The 23,862-nt window shown below is 49.5% G+C and overlaps 1 protein-coding gene across 14 annotated transcripts in view; it reads right to left on the bottom strand.

Annotated features, from left to right (window-relative positions):
* The window catches only part of CASZ1 (castor zinc finger 1), a 438,974-nt gene that overhangs the window by 35,945 nt on the left and 379,167 nt on the right, over positions 1-23,862 (bottom strand). For 11 of the 14 annotated variants that reach the window (XM_083453582.1, XM_083453581.1, XM_083453580.1 and 8 more), the window contains 2 exons: positions 17,925-18,774; positions 14,111-14,179 (listed from right to left, as the gene is read on the bottom strand). In XM_083453582.1, coding sequence (XP_083309708.1) covers positions 14,111-14,179; positions 17,925-18,774 — 919 coding nt within the window. The remainder of the gene's footprint in view (positions 1-14,110; positions 14,180-17,924; positions 18,775-23,862) is intronic. The other 3 variants (XM_083453584.1, XM_083453577.1, XM_083453579.1) reach the window with 1 other exon arrangement.

Raw genomic sequence — 23,862 nt, 5'->3', positions numbered from 1 at the left:
CGCTGGAACGCTAAACCCAGCCATAGCTCAGTGGTTAAAGTGCCTGCTTGGCATGCAGAAGGTCTCAGGTTAAATTGCCAAAGCACCTCCAGGTAAGGCTGAGAGAGACTCTTGCCTCCTCTGTTCCTGCAGAGGGCCACAGCTCTTTATATGCAAAAGGTCAAAGGTGAACACAGGGTGCTGGACTAAATGGGCCACTGCCCTGATCCAGGAGGCTTTTTCTTATGTCCAACCCACAGCACCTCCAGGTAGGGATGGGACAGACTCCCTGCCTGAAACCCTGGAGAGCCTCAGCCAGTCAGTGTAGGCATTACTGAGCTAGATAGACCATTGGTACAACTCAGTATACAGCAGCTTTCTGTGCTCCCCGTCCCCAATGCTTTTCTGCATGTGCTATATGAAATAGGTAATTGTAGAAGCAGAGAAAGGGGCAGCGGCAGCAGAGAGGGAAGAAACAGAACTCAGAAAACTTCATTATACACAGCGTCGCGACTGTTGGGTTTATCTCACTCAGTAACGCCTACACTGAGTGGCAACAGCTCTCCAGGGTTTCAGGCAGAGTGCAACCCCAGCCTTGCCTGGGTTGAAACCTGGGACCTTCTGTTTGCAAAGCACATGTTCTGTTACTGAGCTACGACCCTTCCCCCAGAGAGCAAGAGACAGAGGCCTGACTGTCTGCTATAAGGAAAGCTTGGCTGGACTACTGCAGTCCATGATATGCCGGGGAGCAAAGGCATAACAGTCAGCAACACAACAGGGGCTTGCAGAAACCAGCAACGAGGAGGGTGCATTGTACAGAGCATATTGCGGAGTAATTTGAAAGGGGACTCCGATGGGGAAACATCCAGAGCTAAATCGCCATCTGCTCTGAGGTTCCAAATGCCACACGGCACTATATTCCTTGCGAGAGCCTCTTGGGGCGGGCATCAAAGAGGAGCCATGAATTGAAGGGGAAACCGAGGCTGCAGCCCAGGGGAGGAATGGCAGGAAAGAGGAAAGAGAGAGAGAGTTAAGGACAGGCTTTTTGGAGTGGAAGATGGCAAAAGAGAGGAGTGGCAGCAGCAGGGAAGATAGCATTTGCAAAGCACACAGGAAGAGGTGGTCAATTGCAGAGGCAGAAGGCCTTGAAGAGATGGAAAGGGGGGGGGGGGCGTAATTGACAGAAGAGAGGGGCATTGCTAAAAAATTTAAATCGCTTCTTTGCCACGGCGTTTGCAGAAAAGGGGACAGATGCCAGAAGCAGACATGCCTCTCCCAGGGGAGGAAAGAAGGAGAGGAGAAAGAACTGCAAGGAATCAGGAATGCGCCAAGGCAGGTGATTGAGAAACCTGAGCAGTGGCGGAGAGATGAACTTTAGAAAAACAAAAACAAAATAGCAATTTTGGCCTTGGGAACAAAGAGTAAACCAAGTTCTTTTTTGTTCAGATTCCAAAATGGCACAAAGGATTCATGAGGGTTGCGAAACAGGCTCTTTTCCCAACCTAGTCTGCATCACCAACCATCTTCACCTGGTTTTAAATCCTATCAAGTCTCGATCCAAGGAACTCCAGGGAGCCCTCGCTCTGCCAGGGCACTGAGGATGCAAGGGAGAGGATAACTCTGCCACCGTCTACAACTACAGCCCCAGAGGGAGAAAACCCATGGAAGTTTTAAACTCAGGTTAAACCTCTGGCAGAAACACATCTTAATTGGAAAGATCTAGATTGCACTCGGGAGATGTGATGATAATAACAGCATGTTCAATTTATGGTCTCCCCTCTTTCTGTTCCAAGGACACCATAGTAAGAGGTATGAGGCGTGACCACAGGCACCCTTCGTTACAATTGGCAGGGTGGGGGGGTTAAGCACATGTTTAACTCTTGCTCATTGCCAACAAAGGACTTATTAAACCCCGGTGTTTGATCTGGGCTGGATTGGGCCCCGACTCCCAGAAGGTTTCTGCTAATGGCAGTCTAAATAGTAGAGAAACAGGCATTCCAGTATGCCTTATTTCCTTTCCAACACCGCTAAGGGCATTGAGGGTGCTGTTTTGGCCCATCAGACCCCCACATTTCATATGAGAACTCTGCGCCCCACCAATCCACATGGGTGGCAGAGCTTTAGGAGGTATCAGTCTTGAACAAATGATCATCGCTCTCATTTCTACGTCATTTCCTCAGTCCAGAAGAGGCAGCCTAAACCAGCTGTCAGGAGCAATTAAACTAAGCAATTAAACAAAAAAATTAAGCACCACCGGATCTTCCCCAGCCTCTGAGGCCCTCCTCCACCCATTGTCTCCTTGGTGGTATAAAGTGGTTACCCTTTTCTCCCTTGAAAAGAGCTGAAGGAGAAAGTTGGAAGAGTGACACTCTTTCCCACTTCCTCTTTCTGCTGTATATGTACTTCAAGGCTCACAGAATTATAGAATTGTTAGAGTTGGAAGGGAGCACGAGGGTAATCTAGTGCCGGAATATTTTTGCCCAATGTGGGGCTCAAACCCAGGATCCTGAGATTAAGTCTCATGCTCTACTTGAGCTATACCAGCTGCTCAGATTAATTCTACTGGATCCAGTTTTTACCCAAATCCTTTGGAAAAGCAAATTGTATGTGAGCATGTGCATGCACTTTCTCTCTTCCCACAGCACTTGCTTCAAATGTGCCCCTAGGCCTAAGAAGGTTGACGAGCCCTTCCCTATTCCCCTTAGCTGTCTATACACTCGCCTCTCTGGTTGTTGACATTTGCTGAAGCCGCCTTGCTAGAAGTGTTTCTGGGTCCTGCCTCTGCACTCCTGACTCCTGCTCCTTTTCTGCCTATCTTGCTCTCCCATAAGAGACTGAGGCCACATTTGCACCTGACATATGCAACAGCACCATGCCACTTGAAGCAGTCATGGCTTCCCCCAAAGACTCCTGAGAAACACCATTTTTTAAGGGTGTTGAGAGTTGTTAAAAGGTAAAGGGACCCCTGACCATTAGGTCCAGTCTTGACCGACTCTGGGGTTGTGGCGCTCATCTCGCTTTATTGGCCGAGGGAGCCGGCGTACACCTTCTGGGTCATGTGGCCAGCATGACTAAGCCGCTTCTGGCGAACCAGAGCAGCGCACGGAAACGCCATTTACCTTCCCGCCAGAGCAGTACCTATTTATCTACTTGCACTTTGAGGTGCTTTCGAACTGCTAGGTTGGCAGAAGCTGGGACCGAGCAATGGGAGCTCACCCCGTTGCAGGGATTTGAACCCCCAACCTTCTGATCGGCAAGTCCTAGGCTCTGTGGTTTAACCCATAGCGCCACCCGCGTCCCATGGGTTGAGAGTTGTTAGGAAACCCCTATTCCCTTCGCAGAGCTACCATTCAGTGTGAATTTAAGCAATCAATCCCTCTTCCCAGGGAACTCTGACAACTAGCTCTGGAAGGGGAATGGGGGTCTCCTAACATCTCTTAAACAACACCCTTAAACAACTACAGTTCTTTGCTGAGAACTCTTTGGGGTAAGCCATGACTCAAGTGCATTATATGTATGGTGCAGATGGGGTCTGAAATCCTTGCCTTGCTGCCACAGGTTCCTCATGCCACCACGCTCATCTCACCCTCTTCTCTCATGTCTAATTCAGGGGTGGCTGCCAGACCTGTTTGGAAATATTTGTTTTTTGCCCACTCCGAGTGTGGTGCACCACCACTGTGCCCTGGGGATATGAGGGCAGCTGAAGAGCTAATTAAGGAGAGTGCCTTCTGCCAAGAAGAAGAGCCATCCGTCACGCCACGCAGAGACCCCCACAGGACATGCCAACCGCTGGCGCCAACTGAAGTGTGGCAAGAATTTCTGCTTGGCGGAAGGCACGAGAGGAAGTAGCTGCAGGGAGGACAGGGAGCCCCACAAACTGCTGATTCACAGGCAGTGCCAGACAGCACTGTTCAAATTCATGGGGCCATTTCCACCAAGAAAGGAATCCCATAGCTCAGTGGCAGAGCATCTGCTTGGCACTTAGAAGGCCCCAGGTTAATTCCCCAGTGGCATCTTCAGGTAGGGCTGGGAAAGACTTTCTGCCTGAAGCCCTGGAGAGTCCCTGCCAGGCAATATAGTCAGCAATGAGCTAGATGGGGCAAAATGCTGATGTAGGAGATAGCAGCTTCCTATGTTTTAAGGGAAGGGACATGCTAGGGATCCTGCTTGGTGTGCAGCTGGCAGCAGTTTCAACCCCCTGCGGCATCTCTAGGTATGCCTCTTGTCTGAAATGCTGGAGAACTGCTGCCAGTCAGTGCAGGCAGCACTGAACCAGATAGCCCCATGGCCTGACTCGGACGGTATAACTCAGCTGCTGAAATTCACTCTTAGCTACTGCTCATTTTAATCACTGCTTCTCAAACCTGGGTCCCCAGCTGTTCTTGGACTACAACTCCCATCGTCCCTTGCTAGTAGGACCAGCGGTCAGGGATGATGGGAGTTGTAGTCCAACAACAGATGGGGACCCAAGTTTAAGAAGCACCAATTTAAATCATCAGCTGCTTTGGGTGGGCTGAAAAAGACAGGATGCAAATTTAACTTATAGGGAAAGCCCTGCTTTCATTGGCTAGAAAGATCCCAACCCTGCTCCAAGAGGAAACCCACGCACTGCACTGGCAGATAAGCTTCATTTTACACCAGATATTGCCATGGTCAAGGGGTAGATGGGGAAGGTTAGTGTGGCTAGCAGGCAAAAATCCACCCATACCTGAATTTAACAGGATCAGCAGCAACGGCACATCATGCCAAGGGGTCGAGGCGCGTGTGTTTGGGGGTGAGGAAGAGGTCTGAAGAACTGGGGGATCAAGGGCAAAGGAATTTTCCCTGGTTGATGCTCCCGTTGTTAATAGGTTGCTAAAGGGTTATATTTCTCCTCTGCTCTTTCTGACACTTGAAACAGTTCAAACTTATTAATTTTTAAAGGCCAGCATCTGTTTAGCTCCTCAAAACAGAAAAGCTTGCACACAAGTGCACACCTGCTCATTTTGCACACCGTCGCAAAGCCCCCCCCCCCCCTTCTAAAGGCAGACCGCAAACACAATTCGATCCACACAGGAGGGCGACTGACACAATAGGGCATTTCATTTTACTGGGGTGAAACTTAATTTTTGCAAATTTCTTCGGTGAGGAGGCCTTAAAAATATGCTTTTGGGTGTGTGAAATTCAAATCTATTATTTTTGTGATTGGACAACATTTAGCTTGGTAAGTCTACATTGGATGAAGAAGCACATAAACTGCTTTCTGAAAACAAAATAATTTTAATTTTACCTTCTGAAAATGTCAGGCAATGCTAAAAATAATACTACCATTTTTGTATGAATTCTGTGCAATTTTACACACATTTTACTTGCCAAGCAAAACTAAATTATATTAATTGAACCAAAATATCTTTTGAAGTCCCAAGTCATGCCACAATTTTTTAGCACCCCTTATTTTTGGCATTTGAAAGTTGATACGTTCATCACGCCCTATTGGCACAAAGTCCTCTTCGGGCTTGTCGCTTCAAATATATGGAAGCAAAACTCGCTTCAAAAAGCTGCTTGTGCAGACAAAATGGTTGCAGAGCGAATGGCCAGGCTGTGCTGCGAGCACTGGCAATGCATAGGTCTTCTCCCAAAGGTCAGTGGAGCAGCGAGAGGATCCTAGCAAAGGCGCCATAAGAATGCACAGTGGCTACATGACCTCAGTGGCCCTGTCAAGGACCCACATAAGAGCCTAATTAGAGTTTAGCCTCCATACTGGCCAAATGGTCATAACTTGCAGAATCGCCTGACCCCATGCAGTGCCCACTTCAACCACTCTGATCGGTGGAACTGGCACCATGACAGATGTCTCACAATATTCGTTCCCCATTTGCAAGAAGCCAATCCTGCTAACATGGCAGCACCTGCACTTTGGAACTCCCTGCCTGTTGACACCAAGCAGACAACTTTGCCGGGCTCTTTTTGGTGCTTGCTTCAAATGTGTTTGTCTAGGCATGTCTAGACATGTTGAATGCTGACGTGTGTTATCTCTTTTGATTTTAACTGTCTTTTAGTAATAAAATGGGGGGGGGGGGGCTTTTGTTTTTGTGTTTTGGTAAACCGCTTAGAGGTTTTATTACAACCACGTGGTATTTTGGGAAAATACCGTATTTTTCTGTGTATAAGATGCCCCCTATTTTTGGGGACTCAAAATTAAGAAAATGCACTATGCACTATCCATGTATAAGGCGCCCCCTTATTTTAAACTTCAAAAATTTAGGAAAAAATATAGTCTTATGCATGGAAAAATACAGTAAAAAAACAACCCTGGTCCCAGAATCAAAGGAGAGCAGGGGCTGCAGCTCTCTCTCTTGTTCTTAAAGATGAGGTAAGGGTTGCATGACGGACATATGTGCACTGAAAAAACTATAAAGTCATGTACCTGAGGAGTCTGGGTGTTGGCTCAACCTCCTTCTTCATCAGACTCTATACTTTGACCACCAGGCATTAAGAACATTAAGATGTGCCTGCTGGATCAGGCCAAAGGCCCATCCTGTTCTCACAAGTGGCCAGTATTCAGTTCTGCTGGGTACCTTGTTGCACTTCTGCCAGGCTGCCGTTATCACCTTTGAGAACTCAGACTCATAAGCAGTGGTGGAGCTTCATGCTCTGGCACCGGGGTGGTGTGGTGTGGTGGAGAGCAGCGTGGGTGGGGCCCCAGCCACGATGGCACCCTACTGGTATCGCACTGTTGGGGGCTGTACGCTCCCCCCCCCACTCCTCTTCCTCCACCAGTGCTCATAAGACCTGGGTTTGGGCCTGCGCTATTAAACAGCTGATGTTTGCCTCTCACATCAGGGATAAAGCTCAGACTCTCAGGAAGGCCTGTGTCTCAGCCAGGATAGGTCCCTCGAGCCATGCGGGGCCTGAATTTTTTTTGCTATCCTCCTAAATTGTGCCAAAGTGGCAGACCCATGTCTGCAAGCCTGCCTCCCCGCAACCTTCCTGCCATCTTAGGAGCAGAAGAGGCATTTGGGCGACATCCTGTCATCGACTGATGGATGGTTAATGTTCGATCTCTTCCATATTTGGACCTTGCAGTAAGAGCTGCTTTCAGAAATATTTATAGAGAATTAGGGGGTAAATTATTAAATAAATGAAAATCAAAGGAAGAAGGGAAAATTCATGGTTCCTGTGCAAAAATAAAATAAAATACAATTGATTTGATTGATTTATAAATTGCTCCTGCTCAGAGTTGGGTAGCAACCATTTTAAAATCAAGAATATTGATATCTATATCTAAATATATGCAGCCAGAATGGTAAAACTCACTGCCCTCCACATGCCCCAACCCTGTTTATTCATGAACACAGGCATTCAAGACTCTCTGTCTGCATCCAGAATGACGTCTCCCTCCAATCACAAAATCACCCCCCTTGCCATAATGACCAACCCACTACAAAGAAGAAACAAGGTGTGTTGTGGGGGGAGATTTTGTAGGCTGGGTGTAAGGTATACCCTCTCATGCTCCTGCTTGTCAAGTAGTTGTTTATCTCTTTGACATCTGATGGGAGGGCATTCCACAGGGCGGGCGCCACTACCGAGAAGGCCCTCTGCCTGGTTCCCTGTAGCTTTGCTTCTCGCAGTGAGGGAACTGCCAGAAGGCCCTCAACGCTGGACCTCAGCGTCCAGGCAGAATGATTGGGGTGGAGACGCTCCTTCAGGCATACTGGGCCGAGGCCGTTTAGGGCTTTAAAGGTCAGCACCAACAGTTTGAATTGTGCTCGGATGCTCTATTACGGACCTATTAATAACCAAAATTCTATGGACAGCCTTGAAAGGCATTACCTATGCTACAGAAATGTCTAGCAGGTACTCCCTCTTTTCAAGGGTTCCTCGAAGATGCAATTCTATGGAGAAAACTAGGGATTTTTGACGAGAACCCCCGCTATAGTAAAATTGTCCAAATTCTTTGGCGGCGGTGGAGATCCAATAAAACCAATGCAAGTGCAGTGATGCGCTTTTGGTATGTGGTCCCTCAACACTGGAGCACATTTGTTATAACTCTGCCGATTCAGTGGATGTGTTCTCATTCCACGCTTTGTACAAATGCGCAGGCTCCCAGGGAGGAGACAGCAATTGCCCTGCGCCTCCCCAGTCCTTTTAGTGCAGTGTGGCAGCTAAACCAGTATAGTTAAGGTCTGTTCTATGCTTACAGGTCATGGTTGTGGAGCAGAGAGCTTAACCGTGATCCCAGGAGCAGGAGACACGCTAAGCCAGGTGTGGGGAACCTTTGGCCCTCCAGATGTTGCTGAATTTCAGCTCCCATCAGCCTCAGCAAGCATGGCCAGGGGTGGTGGTGGGAGTTGTAGTTCAGAAATGCCTGGAGGGCCAAAGACCCCGCATCCCTGTGCTAAGCCAAACATGCTGAGCTCAAAGAACCAAGGGGGAGCGAAGTGGGTGCTATCAGCTCCCCTCCAGCAGCTGATATGGCTTGCCTGGACATGTGGACCAGACCAGTGTTAATTTAAATAAGAACTCAAATCAGGGAGAAGGGATCCCTTGAAAACAGGTGGAGGTGAGAGAGCCAGGGAGGAAGTGAAATTGAAAGGAGTGTCACTAGGGGAGCTGGTGACCACACACCCTTGCGCACTATGCTCATGCCCAGATGCGTGCGGCCCCCGACACAAGCAGATGTGCGAGAGAAGCACTTTGTTTCCTTCCCTTGACTTGCCAGATCTGGCAAGGGCTGCTAAGAGAGACCCAGATAAATAAATACTAATAAAAATAATAAATACAGAAGTCAGCATGCTTAGCGAGCATTTACACACTCATTACTCTGTAACGATGATGTGCATGACGGGAGGAAGGGGGGGAAATCCCATCAGCGAACAACCAGCCACCCCCATTACAAGCAATGTGGGGGGAGCTCATGTAAACAGATATTTAAGCAAGGCCCTCAGAAGAACCATCTGCCAGTGTAAAAATTATTATTATTATTATTATTATTATTATTATTATTATTATTATTATTTCCACAGAAAAAAAATGCAAATATACAGAGTAAAGTGTGGAGCCCAAAGAAACCCTGAACTAGCTGAGAGAGAGGATCCGTTTTGATCACACAGCGATGGAGCGTCCCTGGGCAGCTTTCGGCAGTGCCTCTTAACGAACTCATTAAGCTAATTGTGCTGCGCAGACACAACCTCTTTCTACCTCTACTCCTTTAATTTAGGGCTTTAAAACAGCCCCCCTCAAAAGAAAGAACACCCACATGTAAATTAAAGCCAAGTAAGTGTCTGGATATCAAGAACAGGTGAGCTGTCATAACCTAGAATGTGTGATTCTAGATGTAAACTACTTGACTGACTGGTTTAAGGGACAAACAAATCCCCCGATGAAAAGCAGCCCAAGGAGAAGATGCTTAGAGGTCTTTTATTCTACTAAGTGGCATATAATTTTTGTTAGATAAAATGATTAAAAATAAATGAATATAGCTCTGGAGCTCAGCAAATATATAAGCTAAAGTATAAGCTGCGTCTCAGCCAAGGCTGGCCAAAGGCATTGTACAGCTGGAAGCAGTGGCAGCAAATCTCCCTGCCCACCCGCATCCCTCTGCCATCAAGGTTCAAGGGTATCCAAGGGCAATCAAGGTAGTCTTAAGGCAGAGAAGCACATTTCCCCATTCCTAGCAGCAGAAGGGCAACAATAATAAATTCAATAACAAACAATTTGCTGCCCTTTCAAAACATCTAACGATAGGGCCGGCCCAGCTCAGAGCATGGACAGCTTCTGTTTAGCTATCTATTGGTAGATCTCGCCTCAAACCATTCATCTTGATTATTACTATTGAAACCATCTAAGCTCATGGCCACCACCTCTACTTGTGATAAGAAGTTAATAAAGGCAGATTCCTAACAGATTCATATTTCAGCCCTGGGGCCCAAATTTGTGGCTCCGATTATAGTGGTGTAGTCAAAGTGATGCCCTCCAGATACTGCTGGATTACAAATCGCATCATCTATGAGTATTGGCCAGGTTGGCTGTGGATGAAGAGCGCTGCAGCAATCCAACATCTGGAGGGCATCACGTTGCCCACCCCTGGGTTGCAGCCAAAGAAAACCATTGATTTATAAACAGGAGGTGGACAGCATGGGAAGGCTATACCACCCTGCCCGCAGAAGAAGAGGCCCTGCTCTGTGCACTGCCTGGTGTCGCAGAACAGCTGGGTGGGATATGAGATAGGGCCTTCTCCATGGCTGCACCCAAATTATGAAACACCTTGCTCCGTGAAATGTGGCTGGCCTACCTTCCCCTCACTGCTTTTCACCCGTCATGGCTACTTTTATTCCAGCAGGCTTTTCTCTAAGGAGGCAGCCAATGTTTTTGTGGCTTTCAAAACCACCCTTCCCTGACTTGGTGCTCTCCAGACATTCTGGACTACAACTCCCATCAGCTCTTGCCATGTGTGATGGGAGTTGTAGTCCAACACATCTGGAGGGCACCACACTAGGGAAAGATGCTTTAAAGTGTGGATTCCGTCCCTTTTTCATAATTGCCGTACGAGATTGCAATGCGGCACACTGTAAGCTGCACGAAGGGGAGTTTTTGCACTAGAGAGTTTTGTAAAACCAAGTACAGTCATATGCTCCAGGATAAGTATTTTCGGGTTGCGCTCCGCAGCGACCCAGAAGTAATGGAGCGCGTTACTTCTGGGTTTCGTCGCTCGTGCATGCACAGACGGTCAAAATGACGCCACATGCATGCGCGGAAGCGGTGAAACGCGACCCGCGCAAACGCCTCTTACGTTCTATTCAGGATGCAAATGGGGCTCCGGAACAAATCCCGTTTGCATCCCGAGGTACCACTGTACATAAATACCAAGCAGGTGCTACTTGCAACAGGGGACCTGTACTGTCGGGTGAGTAGTTTCTCTGGCTGACTTTACCACCTCACTAACCCCACTAACCCCAAGGTGGGTGGCTGGGAAGGAAGCACGCCACCTCCATCTTACCATCCCCTCCGTGCACAAAGGAAAGGAAAGAAGGAGAAACCTCCTGCCAGTTTGGTCCACAAAGGAGAGGCCTCCCCTCTCCTCATCTTGACTAAAGACAGGCTTATAACTAATGAGCTTATAACTTATAGCCATGCAGGCTCCACTGTGTGATTTAAGGCCCCTGAGGAGAAGGATTTTAGAGGAAGGGGGGAGTAAAAAAATTAGTATGAGAAAGCGGTGTGCGTGTGTGTGGGGGGGGGTTCCCCTATGTATAAGTGTGTGGGCTTTTTGCTTCAGATCCATACATCTGGGACAACAAACATCTCTCTAATTTTATGACTCTCAAGCCACTAACGTGGATTAGAACCAATTCTGATCTTTAAAGAGGGAAAGGAATGGAAACTAACCACCTTTGCTTCAGCTATATTCTGAAAACAATGGGTGGCAGCCAATGTTCGTCCCACTCAGAGCATACCTATTGAAATTATGAAACATGATTCCATTAATTTGAATGGGTTTACTCTGAGTAGAACTTAGATGGCTACAACCCAATCCTGTTGGTTAGTGTCTGCTAAGACAAGGGTAGGGAACCTTTGGCCCTTTTATGTTGCTAGACTACAATTCCCATCATCACCCCTGGCTACTGGTCATGCTAGCAGGGGCTGATGGGAGTTGGAGTTCCAACAACATCCGGATGGGTTAATCATTTACGGCTACAGACATTTTGAAGAACCTGAAGTCAGAATGGAAGACAGGAGTATACATTGTGACATGTCCACTCTTGGGGTTTTTTGCCTTTTGTAGGCATTTTTGTGGGATTTGCTTTTGTATATCTTCTTTCAAAAAACAGCAAACTCTGTTTGATCAGGGAGGACAGTGAGGCTCTCTTAAGAGCCAGTGTTGACTTTTTCCAACTGCATCATCTGTCTCCAGAAACCCCACAGCAAATGAAAAAGGCAGTAAAGAGGGTTGGGTATTTCGTTCCTTAGTTCAGGCTTAGAGGGCATCTAACTTTGTTTTTCTACTAAAATAATGAGATCCCACCAACTGAGGCCAGATGCAAAATGGTGGCTCAAGGAGGAAGAGGCAAATGGCTATAGCACCCTGCTAACTATATGATGAGCTGTGCACCTGAGTTACTACAGACTAGTCACTAGAGACTCTTAATGGACTAATTCAGGAGGGGCCTTTTCCTATTGTGTTTGAACAGTTGCTACCTCCTGAATTTCATCCAGGAATCTAGGAGTGCAGATCTGCCTCTTGCCCACCAGTTTCCTAGGCTGATAAGCCACTCCTGGACGCTTTGGGAGGGAGACTGGGATATAAATTAAATAAACGAATAAGAACAATGACAAAAAACCAGCCTGGAAGAGAGCAGCGAGGCCTATGGACCATGGCAGGTTCCACACCTCCTAGATTACATACAATCTTTGTTTCTGCTAAGGATTGCACCCCCTTTGGGTAAATTCTTAGGGGCCACATTCTGGCAGTGGGTGCGACTAAAGTCAAAAGTGGGTGGGGTTCGAATCCAATGCCAGCCCCTTTTTATTTTGCCGCATCTCTCTCTCTCTCTCTCTCTGTGCCACTTACTCTCTTTGCCACTCCCTTCTCTCACTCTGCCACACCCTTTTCTCTTCCTCTCACTGCCACCCTGTTTTCCTTATTGCCACCCACATAAAATTAACTGTAGGGCCACTTGCAGCTCCAGGTTTGAAGGTTGACATAGGAACAGAGTATGAGGCCGCTTCCTATGTCCCAGAGTCCAGCCAGTGGTCCGTCTAGCTCAGAACTCTCTCTCCTGACAAGCAGCAATGGATCTCCAGGATTCCAGACAGCGGGGCTGAGCCTGGGACTTTATGCATGCAAAGCAGTGAGTTATGGCCCTTCCCTGCTCCCACTGAAGGGCTACAGCCTTCCTTGCAGCCTTTGCCACCATTTCATCATGGTTTCACCAGGGCTTCTCCTGATGGATTCTTGATGGGCAGCCTTAGCACAGCCTCAATGCCAGCCTTCCTTGCAAGCTGCTCCCCTGACGTTTCCATCCCTGGTCCCTCTCTTTAGGCAGAGGATGCCAAACGGCCGTGGCCATAACCTCTACAGTTCCACTGCACTAGCGTTACCGCCTCTCTAGGCGAATGAAAATAAACGGCGGCTAATTTGCCTAGACAAATTAATTGCAACGTCTCCAAATAATAAAAATATGTCAACTGAGAAATCCAGCCAGCCAGCCAAATACAGCAAAGCAGGACAAATACATCCATCCCACGGTGCTGTGCTAATGGAGGGGGAACCTTTGGGTTGTGCATCCAACCAAGTCCTGCTCCGAGTAGACCCGTTGAAGTTAATGGATCTGAATTAGTCATGCCCATTAATTTCAGAGCAGGACTAACCTGGGATACAATTCATTATGCTGAACCCACAGCCTTGGCCTTCAACACAAAACTTGCACAGGAGACTCTGGATAAGCCCCACAATGAATAGATAGAAAAAAAGAATGGATAAAAAAGGCCTCTCTCAAGAAACAGAGACTGCAGAAGGCTGCCTTATAACAGGTCAAACAGCTTGCCCATTTAGCCCAGTACTGCAACTGGCAGCAGCTCTCTAGGGCCACAGGCAGAGTAGGATCTTCCTGGTCAATTGGAGATGCCATGGACCTTCTGCACGCAAAGCAGGTGCTCTGCTGCTAAGCTGTCTTATACTGAACCATACCATTTGTCCATCTAGCTCCATGCTGTTTACACTGATAGGCAGTGACTCTCTAGGGTTTGAGCCAGGGGACATTCCCAGCCTTGGCCGGAGATGCTACAGATTGAGTTTGGGACCTTCTGCATGCAAAGCAGGTGCTCTAACCACTGAGCTACATCTTCATCCCTAAACAGAGCGAAGGTCCAAGCCTCTCGAAGCCAAGATGGCGGATTTTTCTACTCTAAGAATCAGGGTAAGCTTTGTAAAGGGTGGGGTTTCAGCAGGAAAGTTGGTGGTGGGGAAGTCAGTGTGGATGTCAGAGAGAAATGGAAAGACTCAGTTCCCGCAACTGGCTTTTTGCATTTCGCCCAGACAGACAGACAGAGACCCCCCACCCCTCGCCCCTGCCCGATTCTCTGTCCCACAGCCCCCTCCGTCCCGCTCCCGAGAAAAACCCAAGGTTGGGGGCGGGAAAAATCAGCCTACCTGGCAATATATTTCTGGTAAATATTTACATCTTCGGTGACAGCTGGTTTGTCAGTGGTTAATCCGTTCCTAATGAGAAACACACAGAGGGCAGAGATGGTTAGCGCAAGGTGGTGTCAGGACACACTCCAAGCCCCCTGTCTCTCTCGTGGAACACCTAACATCCAAGGACAAAGGCATGCCCGGGAGAGAGGCACGTGTGCGTCTCGTACTTCCTGGCTGCTGTTAAGGAGAGATGCCTGTGCATCTCCTAGTCCCTGGCTGCACTTACTTTAGCCCCAGTTCGTTATTTATCTTCCCATAAGCCCCCTCTTTCAAAAAGATGGCCTTCTCTTTTCTGGAATGGATGAATGTATAAAAGGCTGGTTCACAAAGAACATGTGTGACGCCTATATATATATTTAAAAATGCAACACAGGGCATGTTTGTTCACTTGCTGAACAAATCACTGGTGAGCCCCTGAAGTTTTCTGGATGGTAGGTTTGGGAGCCAAAGCACTAAACTTAGGCACCAATCCCAGGAGAATGTGCACCATCTTAAAAAGCTGTTGCTCAGAGGTTAGGAACAGAGGAAGCAGCCTTAGAAAAGGTCAGACTGCATTTGTCCACCTAGACCAGGGGTTGGGAAACTAAGGCCCGCGGGCTGGATCAGGCCCAATTGCCTTCAGGATCCGGCCCGCGGACTGTCTGTGGATCAGCATGGGGATTCTGTTTGGGCTGCGCCATTCCATTCCCCCCCCCCATGCCGTCGCCCCCTCCCTCCACCCTCCTTTCTGCCCTGCCTAGAGGAGGAAGAGGGCTGGGCTGAGCTGGCTGAGCGCCATTTTAAGCAGCCCCTCTCTGGAGCCAGCCCTTTCGCACCACTCATCTTCCCTCTGCCGCTGCCACTGCCCTGGTGCTCTTGCGGGCCAGAGAGCGGAGTGGATGAGCTTGCTCTGCCTACCCACAAGAAGCAGCAGCAGCAGTGGCGGTGGCGACAGCAGCCCCAGGGAAGGTAAGTGCAACAGCTGGGGGGGGTGAGGAGGAGGACTACATGCCTCCCTCGCCTCTTCTTCCAGCTCCCCCCCCCCCCAGTGCCGCTTCTCCAGCCCGCCACAAGGTCTGAGGGACAGCGGACCAGCCCGCGGCTAATTTTTTTTGCCAACCCCTGACCTAGACCTAATACTCTCGACTAGCAGATCTTCAGGGCCTCAGCACCTTTTAAAACTGGGGTCCTGAGTTACTGTTCCCCTGGCTGAACAGTCCTGCTTCTTGCCCCCTGGACCTCCTATTTTGTGGAATGCAGGCAGCAGCCACGCCTGCCTTGGAACTCTGGCAGCCACTGTGTGCAGCAGGTGAGTGAGGCAGGTGAAAACACCTGGGGGAACAGGTAGTGCGTGTGTCAGAATGTCTCCACTCTGCCACACTTAGATTAGAATCATAGAGTTGGAAGAGACCACAAGGGCCATCGAGTCCAAATGGTAACCCCCTTTGAACTGTGGGGCTCCTGCTACACAATACAACCCACCCAACTTTGAGCTTGCAGAAGGCAAAGGCACAAGTCTCTTCTACATGTGAGGTAGAAAAGAAAAAGAGGAAAGAGCTGCCTCACACCAGAGTGACATGCCCTCAGCTTCCCAAAGCTCTCAAGAGGACAGTCACACAAATCCACAGCACACAGAGGGAGCTGCGTCAGACGCTCAGCATAAAACCTTTGCGGCTTCTCTCGCCTCCCCATCCACCACCCGCATCGCCTCCCATCCCAAGGAAGTCTTGCGGGCAGAGCAGAGAGCGCACTTGAGGTTCATCGTCCAACCACGAGGGAAAGAGAGAGTGCGAGAGGACGAAAGGCAGGAAGGAAGCAGAGCTGGGATTGTGATTAAGAGCAAAAAAGGAAAGGGGGATGGGGAGCCAAACGTGCTGTAAGTTGGCAGCCACACACCTGGCTGTCCTTGATGAACTCTGGGCTGATTGGCGTGATTAAAAAGGAACACACCTCAAGGTGTCTCACAGCTGGCTGCGCAGTGAAGTGGCCACCTGATTGGCCTGGTGCACAACCAAGTGGATCCCCTGCCTGAAAAGAGGGTGCGAGATAAAACCCAAAAGGGCCACGCAATGGGGCCGGCCGCCCGGCCGCCTCACTGAGTAGGTGACAGCAGTGGGTTCTCTTTTGAATTCCTCCTGGCCATCTGATTTTAAAACGTCACATATTTTTCTTCTTCTCTTCCCAGCCCCTTTGGCTGGCCCTTCCCAAACTTCATACCACCAATTATGGGCCGGTGTAGAACGTTAAGAGAAGCTGAAATAAACTATGTGCAGGAAAGGGATCGGAAATGGAATAGTTACTTGTACCCTAGCAGACACTTCCCTACCATGGTGATGGGATAGAAGAAGTAAAATATGAGTCCTAAGCTAAGTGAGATCCCTAAAGATTGGAGTGCAACATTCAAAATGCTTCATCCTTGTGGACAACGCCAGCTGGCAATGTGGGCAGCGCTCCGGGGTTTCAGGCAGAGAGACTTCTTTGCCCTTCACCTGCTCCCGGTTCCATTTATAAATAAAATGAAAACATGAGATTCTGACATCAAAGTTGGGACCTTCTGCACGCAAAGCAGCTGCCCTGTGTTTGGGTCTCTGCATTTGGCACACAGCAAGAAATCTGGGCGAGACCCAACTTACCCTCCAAATTCACTTGACTCACATTGACCTTAAGGGACTGATCCACTGAGATTAAGTGGGATGAGCTTTCTTAGCTCTGCTAGAATCTAGTGATCCTGGGGAATAAGGAACTGACAACAGGGGCCACTCATAAGGCAGTGATGGCTGGTGCATATTGGTATTGGCAGGGTAGGAGGCAGGGAGACCCACTGTAGCCAATGACAAGCAGAGACACCACCTGAACTGGTTATGAGTAAGGAAGAAGGCAGGTGGGGATTGGCTGAGGGTAGGCTGAGGTGGGGGGGGGTAGTGGCCCATTCTCCCTCAGGGACAAGACTCTGCTGCTCATAGATAGCCAGCAGGGTTTTTTCTTCCTGTAAGAGGGTGGTGACCTCCAGATGCAGTTCGACTACAACTCCCATCAGCCTCGAAAACCAGCAAGACAAAATGGCCCGCAAGTCATAGCCCAGCAACAGCTGGCGGGCATCACATTGCCCACCCTTCAGCCACCAGCCTACCCCAAGAGCAATGCATGCCTTACATTAGGCAGGATTGGATCCACTTTCCTTGAGTGAATCCCAAGCTTGCTTTCCACAATGTGGCTAAACACCCTACCTGTCTCCTGCCCTGTACCCCAATCTGGCTCCTCTATGTCTGGCCTGCCTTTCAGTTTTATGTCACCAATACTTGGCCTCCCCTTACCCCAGCACCCCCTTGCAACATTTTGGCTGCCATCATGAAACTGGTTGCCTCATTGCGGCTGCTGGACTTCTCAAGTTGGCCCTCTCTTGACCTTTTTTGATCAGTGTTAAAAGCTCCAAGCCATCTTATGTGAGATTTTTGTTGTTCTTCTTGTTGTTATGCCTAAGAAGACTCAAGACTGCAAGAGCTGGTTTCAGCTTTTGTCTTGCAAAGACCTGGGCCCTGCAAATGCAATTGCCTTGGATTTCTGGGGCTGATATGGAGAGAGAGAGAGAACCCCAGAAATCCAAAAACCCACCAGGGCTCTCGGTAGTCTTGCTCACCGCTTGGCAGCTGGCTTCAGCCATCCCTTTGCACGCTTATCCAGAAGGCAAACAGAGAGAGGCCTTCTGGAATGAGCTGCTGGATTTTCCTGTCCTGCCATTTGAGGTGGAGGTGAGATGAACGTGAGGTGGGGTGGGAGGGGGAAGACTTACTTAACAGTGGAAACCGTTCCAGTTGTGATGGAGTCCGTCTTGGAAAACGTGGATTTCAGGTACTCTGGAGTGTTGAAGGGCAAAGAGACCGGCTGCTCGGGTCCGGCCACCGGAGCGGTGCTGGGGGTGCTGGCGAGAGGGGCGGGGCCCAAGCTGGGTGCCGGCGCTTTGACCGGGGTCAGCTTCTGGATGTTCCTGACGTCGTACTTGGAGGGGCGCCCCACTTTGCCGGTCTTGAAGGCGATGGCCCCTCCCATGTCCGGGCTCCCTTCCCCCGGCTTGAAGAGGTGCAGGTACTTGACGTTCTCCAGGTCGTACTTAGAGGCCTTCTTGTAGGTGTTGCCGTTCTGCGGCCGGAGGCTCTCGCCCGTCTTCAGCTTCTGGATGAAGAAGTCGTACTTGGAGGCCCGAGACATCAGCCCTTGGATCTGGGAACTGCTGGGGGAAGGCAGAGGCAAAATGGTGGCTTTCGTCTCCGGCAGGAGGGAGGTGTCGGGAGCGGGCAGCCGGATCACTTGCCCCAGGGTGGTCGGGGCCTCCTTGCCAAGCTTGCTGGTCATCTCCTCGGTCTTAGCTGGGTGAATCGGCCATGGGACTTGCTCGCCGGCCTTCAGCTTGCGGATGTACTCTTCGTACTTGGAGAGGCGGGCTCGCTTGCTCATGGCGTCCTCGCCAGATAGGGAGGTGGCCACGACAGCAGCGGCGGTGGCCTCTGAGGTAGCGGCGTTTAGCTTCTCAAAGCTGATCTTGCGAGCCAGCTCGTCCCGCATGTTCTGGTCATCGTAGCCAAACATGCCCAGGAACTCGTTCATGGTGGTGGCGGCGTAGTCCCGCAGAGACGAGGCCTCCCCTGGAGTAAGCGACAGAAAGAGAGAAGACGCGTCACTCAAGGGGGTGGGTTTCCCCTTCCCTTCTGGTGCTGGGGGGGGGGGGGCGAGGGGAGGGGAGGAGAAGGGGGGACGAAAGAGAGAACATGATCTACCGACATTTGGCTCACTTGTTCGGTTTTACGACTCTTAAATTAATTTGTTTTTTGAAAAAACGTAATTAATACTGGGGTAAAATAAAAAGAGTTCATCAATGCCAGGAAAATCAATTTCCTAAATGTTCTAGCCGATGGCTTTTCAGTACATTAAACAAAGTTTCATAAATGTCTCTGCACTCTCGCCTTGGCCTAATATGAAGAAAAAGTAATTTTACTGGAAGTGAGGCCTCTGCCAATATGCCAAAGGCGTCACGAGCTCCCCTTCTCTATTTATGTGGGTGGGTGGGTGGGTGGGGTGGCAGCAAGGGGAAGGCTATGGGGTAAAGGAGCAGGGCGGGAACAGAGAGTATAGTGGTTAGAGCATTGGACTAGCACCTGGCAGAGCAGGGTTCAAATCTCTACCCAGTTTTCAGCACGGTGAATGGGACAAGGCAAACAGAAAAACCGCCAGAGGGCCAAAGTTCTCCAGTTGTGCTAAGGGGGTCTGATCCAAGTCATGGCTGCAAAAGATATATCAGGAACGTGGTCCCAAACCATGAAGCCAATGTGGCATTTTAAGATCTTGGTTGGTGCTGGATTTTGCCTGCTCCCAGTGCTTCCTTTGCAGCAGCTGTGGCTTGAACTTTTACTATGCCTGACACCATATAGGACATCAAGCACAGTTAAATGTGGGGCATAGTTTGCTTCAAATGGCCTGGTTTAAGTAGGGTACATAGGCTGGAGGTGCCCCACCACTGCCCTACAAGTAGATGCTGGTCTGGGTGGGGAGGGAGAGGGCTGCTTTGGAATTGGGGCAACCTGTCGTTTCTCAGGATGAGGGGTTTCAAAGAAGGAGCTTATTCCAGGGCTATGGAAACCTGCCCGTTTATTTTATGTTACTTTCTTCTTCTTCTTTTAGACTTTTATTCTGCCTTCTGGCCCAGAAATGGGCCCCCGAGGAGCCCTAGGAGGCAGTTTTGCTGGTCACTGGGAAGGACGGTGTGGAGGTCGCTTTATTTCTGTGCATAGGAGGAGATAAAGATTGCTCCAATGTGCCAGTGCGGCCTCATTCAAGCTTTGGGCTGACACGGCGGTTCCACCTCTTGGGCTGCCCCCCGTCTTTCCTCTCTCCCTCCCACCAGCCACCTAACTTTCTCCCTACAGAGTGAAGATTTACTGTGGGCAAAGAGTCCTTCAAGCCTCCCTCATCACTTCCTCTCAACGCTCAGCAAAGGCTTTTGCTCACCCTGTAGGCGAGAGGAAAAGAAAGAGGCCTAGGGGACGTGTCTTCAAGTTTTCCAGGCTCATGACCCCGTTTTAACCCAAAACGTACCTTCGGGGACCCGTTTCCTAATCTTTCACCATATATTTGCATGGTGGCAGTGCTCCTGTTGCAGTGCACCTTGGATCATTTCATGAAATTAGTCACATCGCTATAACTTTTCTATGGTCTCCAAAGCATGCACCTTCCTAGAGCAAGGGCCATAGCTCAGAGACAGAGCACCTGCTTGGCATGCAGAAGGTCCCTGGTTTGATCCCCAATGACATCTCCAGGTACAGCTCAGAGGGAACATTGCCTGAAATGCTGCTGCCAGTCAGTGTGGGAGATACTGAGAAAGACGGACCAATGGTCTGGTTTCCTGTAAGGCTGCTCCCAGTGAACCCCAATGTCTTAAGGAAAGGGCCACAGTTCAGTTAGAGAGCATCTGCTTTGCATGCAGAAGTCCCAGAATCATTTGCAGGCAGGTCTGGGAGAGACCTGTGTCTGAAATTCTGGAAAGCCACTGCCGATTGGCGTGGAAGGGCTAGTTACCCCTTCTATTGCCTATTGCTGCCCTGGCGCTGTGGGTTAAACCACAGGGCCTAGGACTTGCCGATCAGAAGGTTGGCGGTTCGAATCCCTGCGACGGGGTGAGCTCTCGTTGCTGGGTCCCTGCTCCTGCCAACCTAGCAGTTCAAAAGCACATCAAAGCACAAGTAGATAAATAGGTACCGCTCTGTCGGGAAGGTAAACGGCGTTTCCGTGCGCTGCTCTGATTCGCCAGAAGCGGCTTAGTGATGATGGCTACATGACCTGGAAGCTGTACGCCGGCTCCCTTGGCCAATAAAACGAGATGAGCGCTGCAACCCCAGAGTCGGTCACGACTGGACCTAATGGTCAGGGGCCCCTTTACCTTTACCCAAAGACATCTCCCATGCTGGGATTAGACCTGAAAATAAAGCCATGTCAGTAGAAGGCTTTTCAAAAGCCTAAATGATGCATGGGAGGGAGAAGAGGGTGCCTGCAGGAAGCAGAGGCCCCTTGGGTGACATCTCAGCTGCAGGCTGACAGCTATTTACTCCTGGGTCAAGACCACAAGTGAGCCATTGGTATGGCTTGGAGTGGGGGGTGGAGGAAGGGAGAAATGGGCAAGAGAGGGCACTGGGAGAGATGAGAGCAAGGCAATGAGATGGAGGGCCCTTCTACTGTTGACTGACCCCTTCTGCCTTAAGGGAGGCAAAAAGACTTATTGAGAGGTGTAGGAATGATGGCTTTGGCCGTGGGGATCCACCTGCGCCACTGCCTCCCCAGCCACCCTGGTGCGCCACGAGCATCGCATTCCATGTCCGCCAGCCCGCAACATTAAAGGCTTCCTTCCTTGCCGTTTCACTGCCTCTCCCTGGCGTAACACGAGAGCCCCGTCAAAAGCAGTTAATCCCGTACAATCCCGAATCTCCCAGGTCTAAGATTTCCCTGTTCCTGCTAAATCTGCCTTCCCCCTTTTTCTGCTTTTCATCTCTCTTCAGGTCTGAAAAATGATCTCTCTCCCTCTCCCGCCTCTTTGACACCCGCCCGGCTCCGCTCAACCCCCGGGGCCTGATGCGGTGAAACCCCATCCAGGTCAGAATAAAAACCACACGGAGAGCAGAGAGGGAATCCAAAAGGGAAATTAAACTATTACCGGTTTTAACAGCTCCCTTGGAAGTTTGCAGTGGCAGGTGGGCAGGGGAACAGAAAGGAACTTTCTCCTTCTCTCCCTCTCTCTCTGTAGTCAATGATTTTTTGATTATTATTTTTTTATGGTGGTGCCATTGCTCAAAAGAATCCTTTTTGCAAGGGGTCTCAATCAGAACACGCAAAGATCCACCACCTCAAAGGGTAATCCAGATGGAGGCTGGAAAAGTGGGGTGCAGGGGGGCTCTTTTCTGCAGCACTGGGAATTTGAGAGCAAGTGCAAAGCAGCTATTTCAAGCACATACGCCTCCCCCACAGAACCCTGGGACCTGCAGTTTGCTAAGGGTGCTTGGGATTGTAGTTCTGCAAGGGGCTAAAACATATTTCTCAGGAATCCTTTTTTTTCTTTTTGAGGGAGTGGGAGAACATGTTTTAGATGTATGGTAGCCTTAACGTCCTCCCTGGGCTTTTGGGACTCTTGCTGGAATTTCCTGGAGGGTCGTACTCTGTGCTCCTGTAGGAGGAGAGGGGGTCCAAATGGGGTCCCCCCTCCCTCTGATTCTGTTGCTGACCATTTGTGGGCATTCCCCAAAGAGCAGAGATCTGAAGGTGCTTGTGGCTGGCTCAGAGCAGCTCTGCTATCGCAAAAGGATCCCGAATTAGCAAAAGAAAAAAAGGAAAAGGAAAAAAAGGGAAGCGTCCCGAAAGGGACTAAAAATAGCTCACAGCAACACACTATATATGGAGGGGAAATTAAAACACCCAAATGGAGGAGAAGGTCTGGACTTTGGGGGGGACGGGGAGGGTGTCCCAAACACAGCGCATCGTTTTCTATTCTAACCAGAAAAATTGGGCGGGATGGGGGGGGGTGAGTCTGGAGGGAGACCTTGCCCAAGCAGGGAGGGATTTGATAAAGCAGGTGGCATCATTGGTAGTTTGGGGCATAGGTTGTTGGGCATAGTCCTGATCCCAAGTGCTTGCTGGCCTTGTATGCACACATAGAACTCTCTGCAAGTAAAGAATATGTTTTTTCCCCCCTGTGTTGCCCCATAAGGAAAATTCCAAAATACATAGCAGGGCAGTACCCTTATTAAGCCAGTCAATGAATAGTGAGTCAGCTTTACAGAGTTCTCCAGGGCTCTTCAGAAAGGCTGGATATTTAGCAAAGCAGGAGGGAGAAAAAAGCTGACTGTGTTAAAGGTCACATCCACACCACACAGCTTTCCCCGAAGGAACCCTAGGAACTGTAGTTCGCCCACCACAGAGTTACAATCCCCAACACCTGTTGCAAACTACAGTTCCCAGGATTCTTTGGGGAAAGTCATGTGCTTTAAATGCATGGTACGGTTGTGACCAAAGTCTCCATAGGTCTCAGTCCCAATAAATTTGGCCAGCATTTGCCAACCAGGTGCCCTACAGCTCCTTTGGACTACCACTCAGCTGGGGCTGAAAGGAGCTGCCGTTCAAAAACAGCTGGAAAACACCAGGTTGGCAAAGGCTAGATTAGATTCTGCAGTGCAGGTTTCATGTGGAGATGCACAAGATGCCAAGAAGATCATGAGCATATCCAACTACCCGTGTCCCAAACTACCAGTGATCTGGTTGTTTGAAATATTAAAACCCAGCAGTTCTCTTAATTTGCCACCAGCCTTAAGCAAAATAAGACTCAGCAAGGGCATCTGCAGTAAGACTAAAAGAACCTTGGCTACCAATTGCACCCAGGGCTTCTGAAAGAGTTCCCTCGTTGTGGAAAAGAAAAGAGAGGGGAGGCTGGGGAAGGGAAGAACCCTGCCTTGCGCAAAGATGTTTTAGAACATTTCTATTCTGCATCCATTCACATCCATTTAAAAACCGTTCAAAAACTAGAAAGGAACAACAACATGCTCCACAAATAATGCAATATATAGAATCTGGATAAACCACGAAAAAGCAGAGTGATGAAATCTGCACAAAGGTTGGGCAGTAAGAGACAGAGGGCAAGGCAAGCCTGTGTATGCAGATGGGATGAGAGGCTTCTCAGGAAACTATAGATCACGATC

This window comes from Podarcis tiliguerta, assembly GCF_965153285.1.
Source record: "Podarcis tiliguerta genome assembly, chromosome: 8".
NCBI classification, from domain to species: Eukaryota; Metazoa; Chordata; class Lepidosauria; order Squamata; family Lacertidae; genus Podarcis; species Podarcis tiliguerta.
The sequence above is the reverse complement of the archived record's forward strand: the minus strand, read 5'-3'. Positions and strand labels throughout refer to the sequence as shown.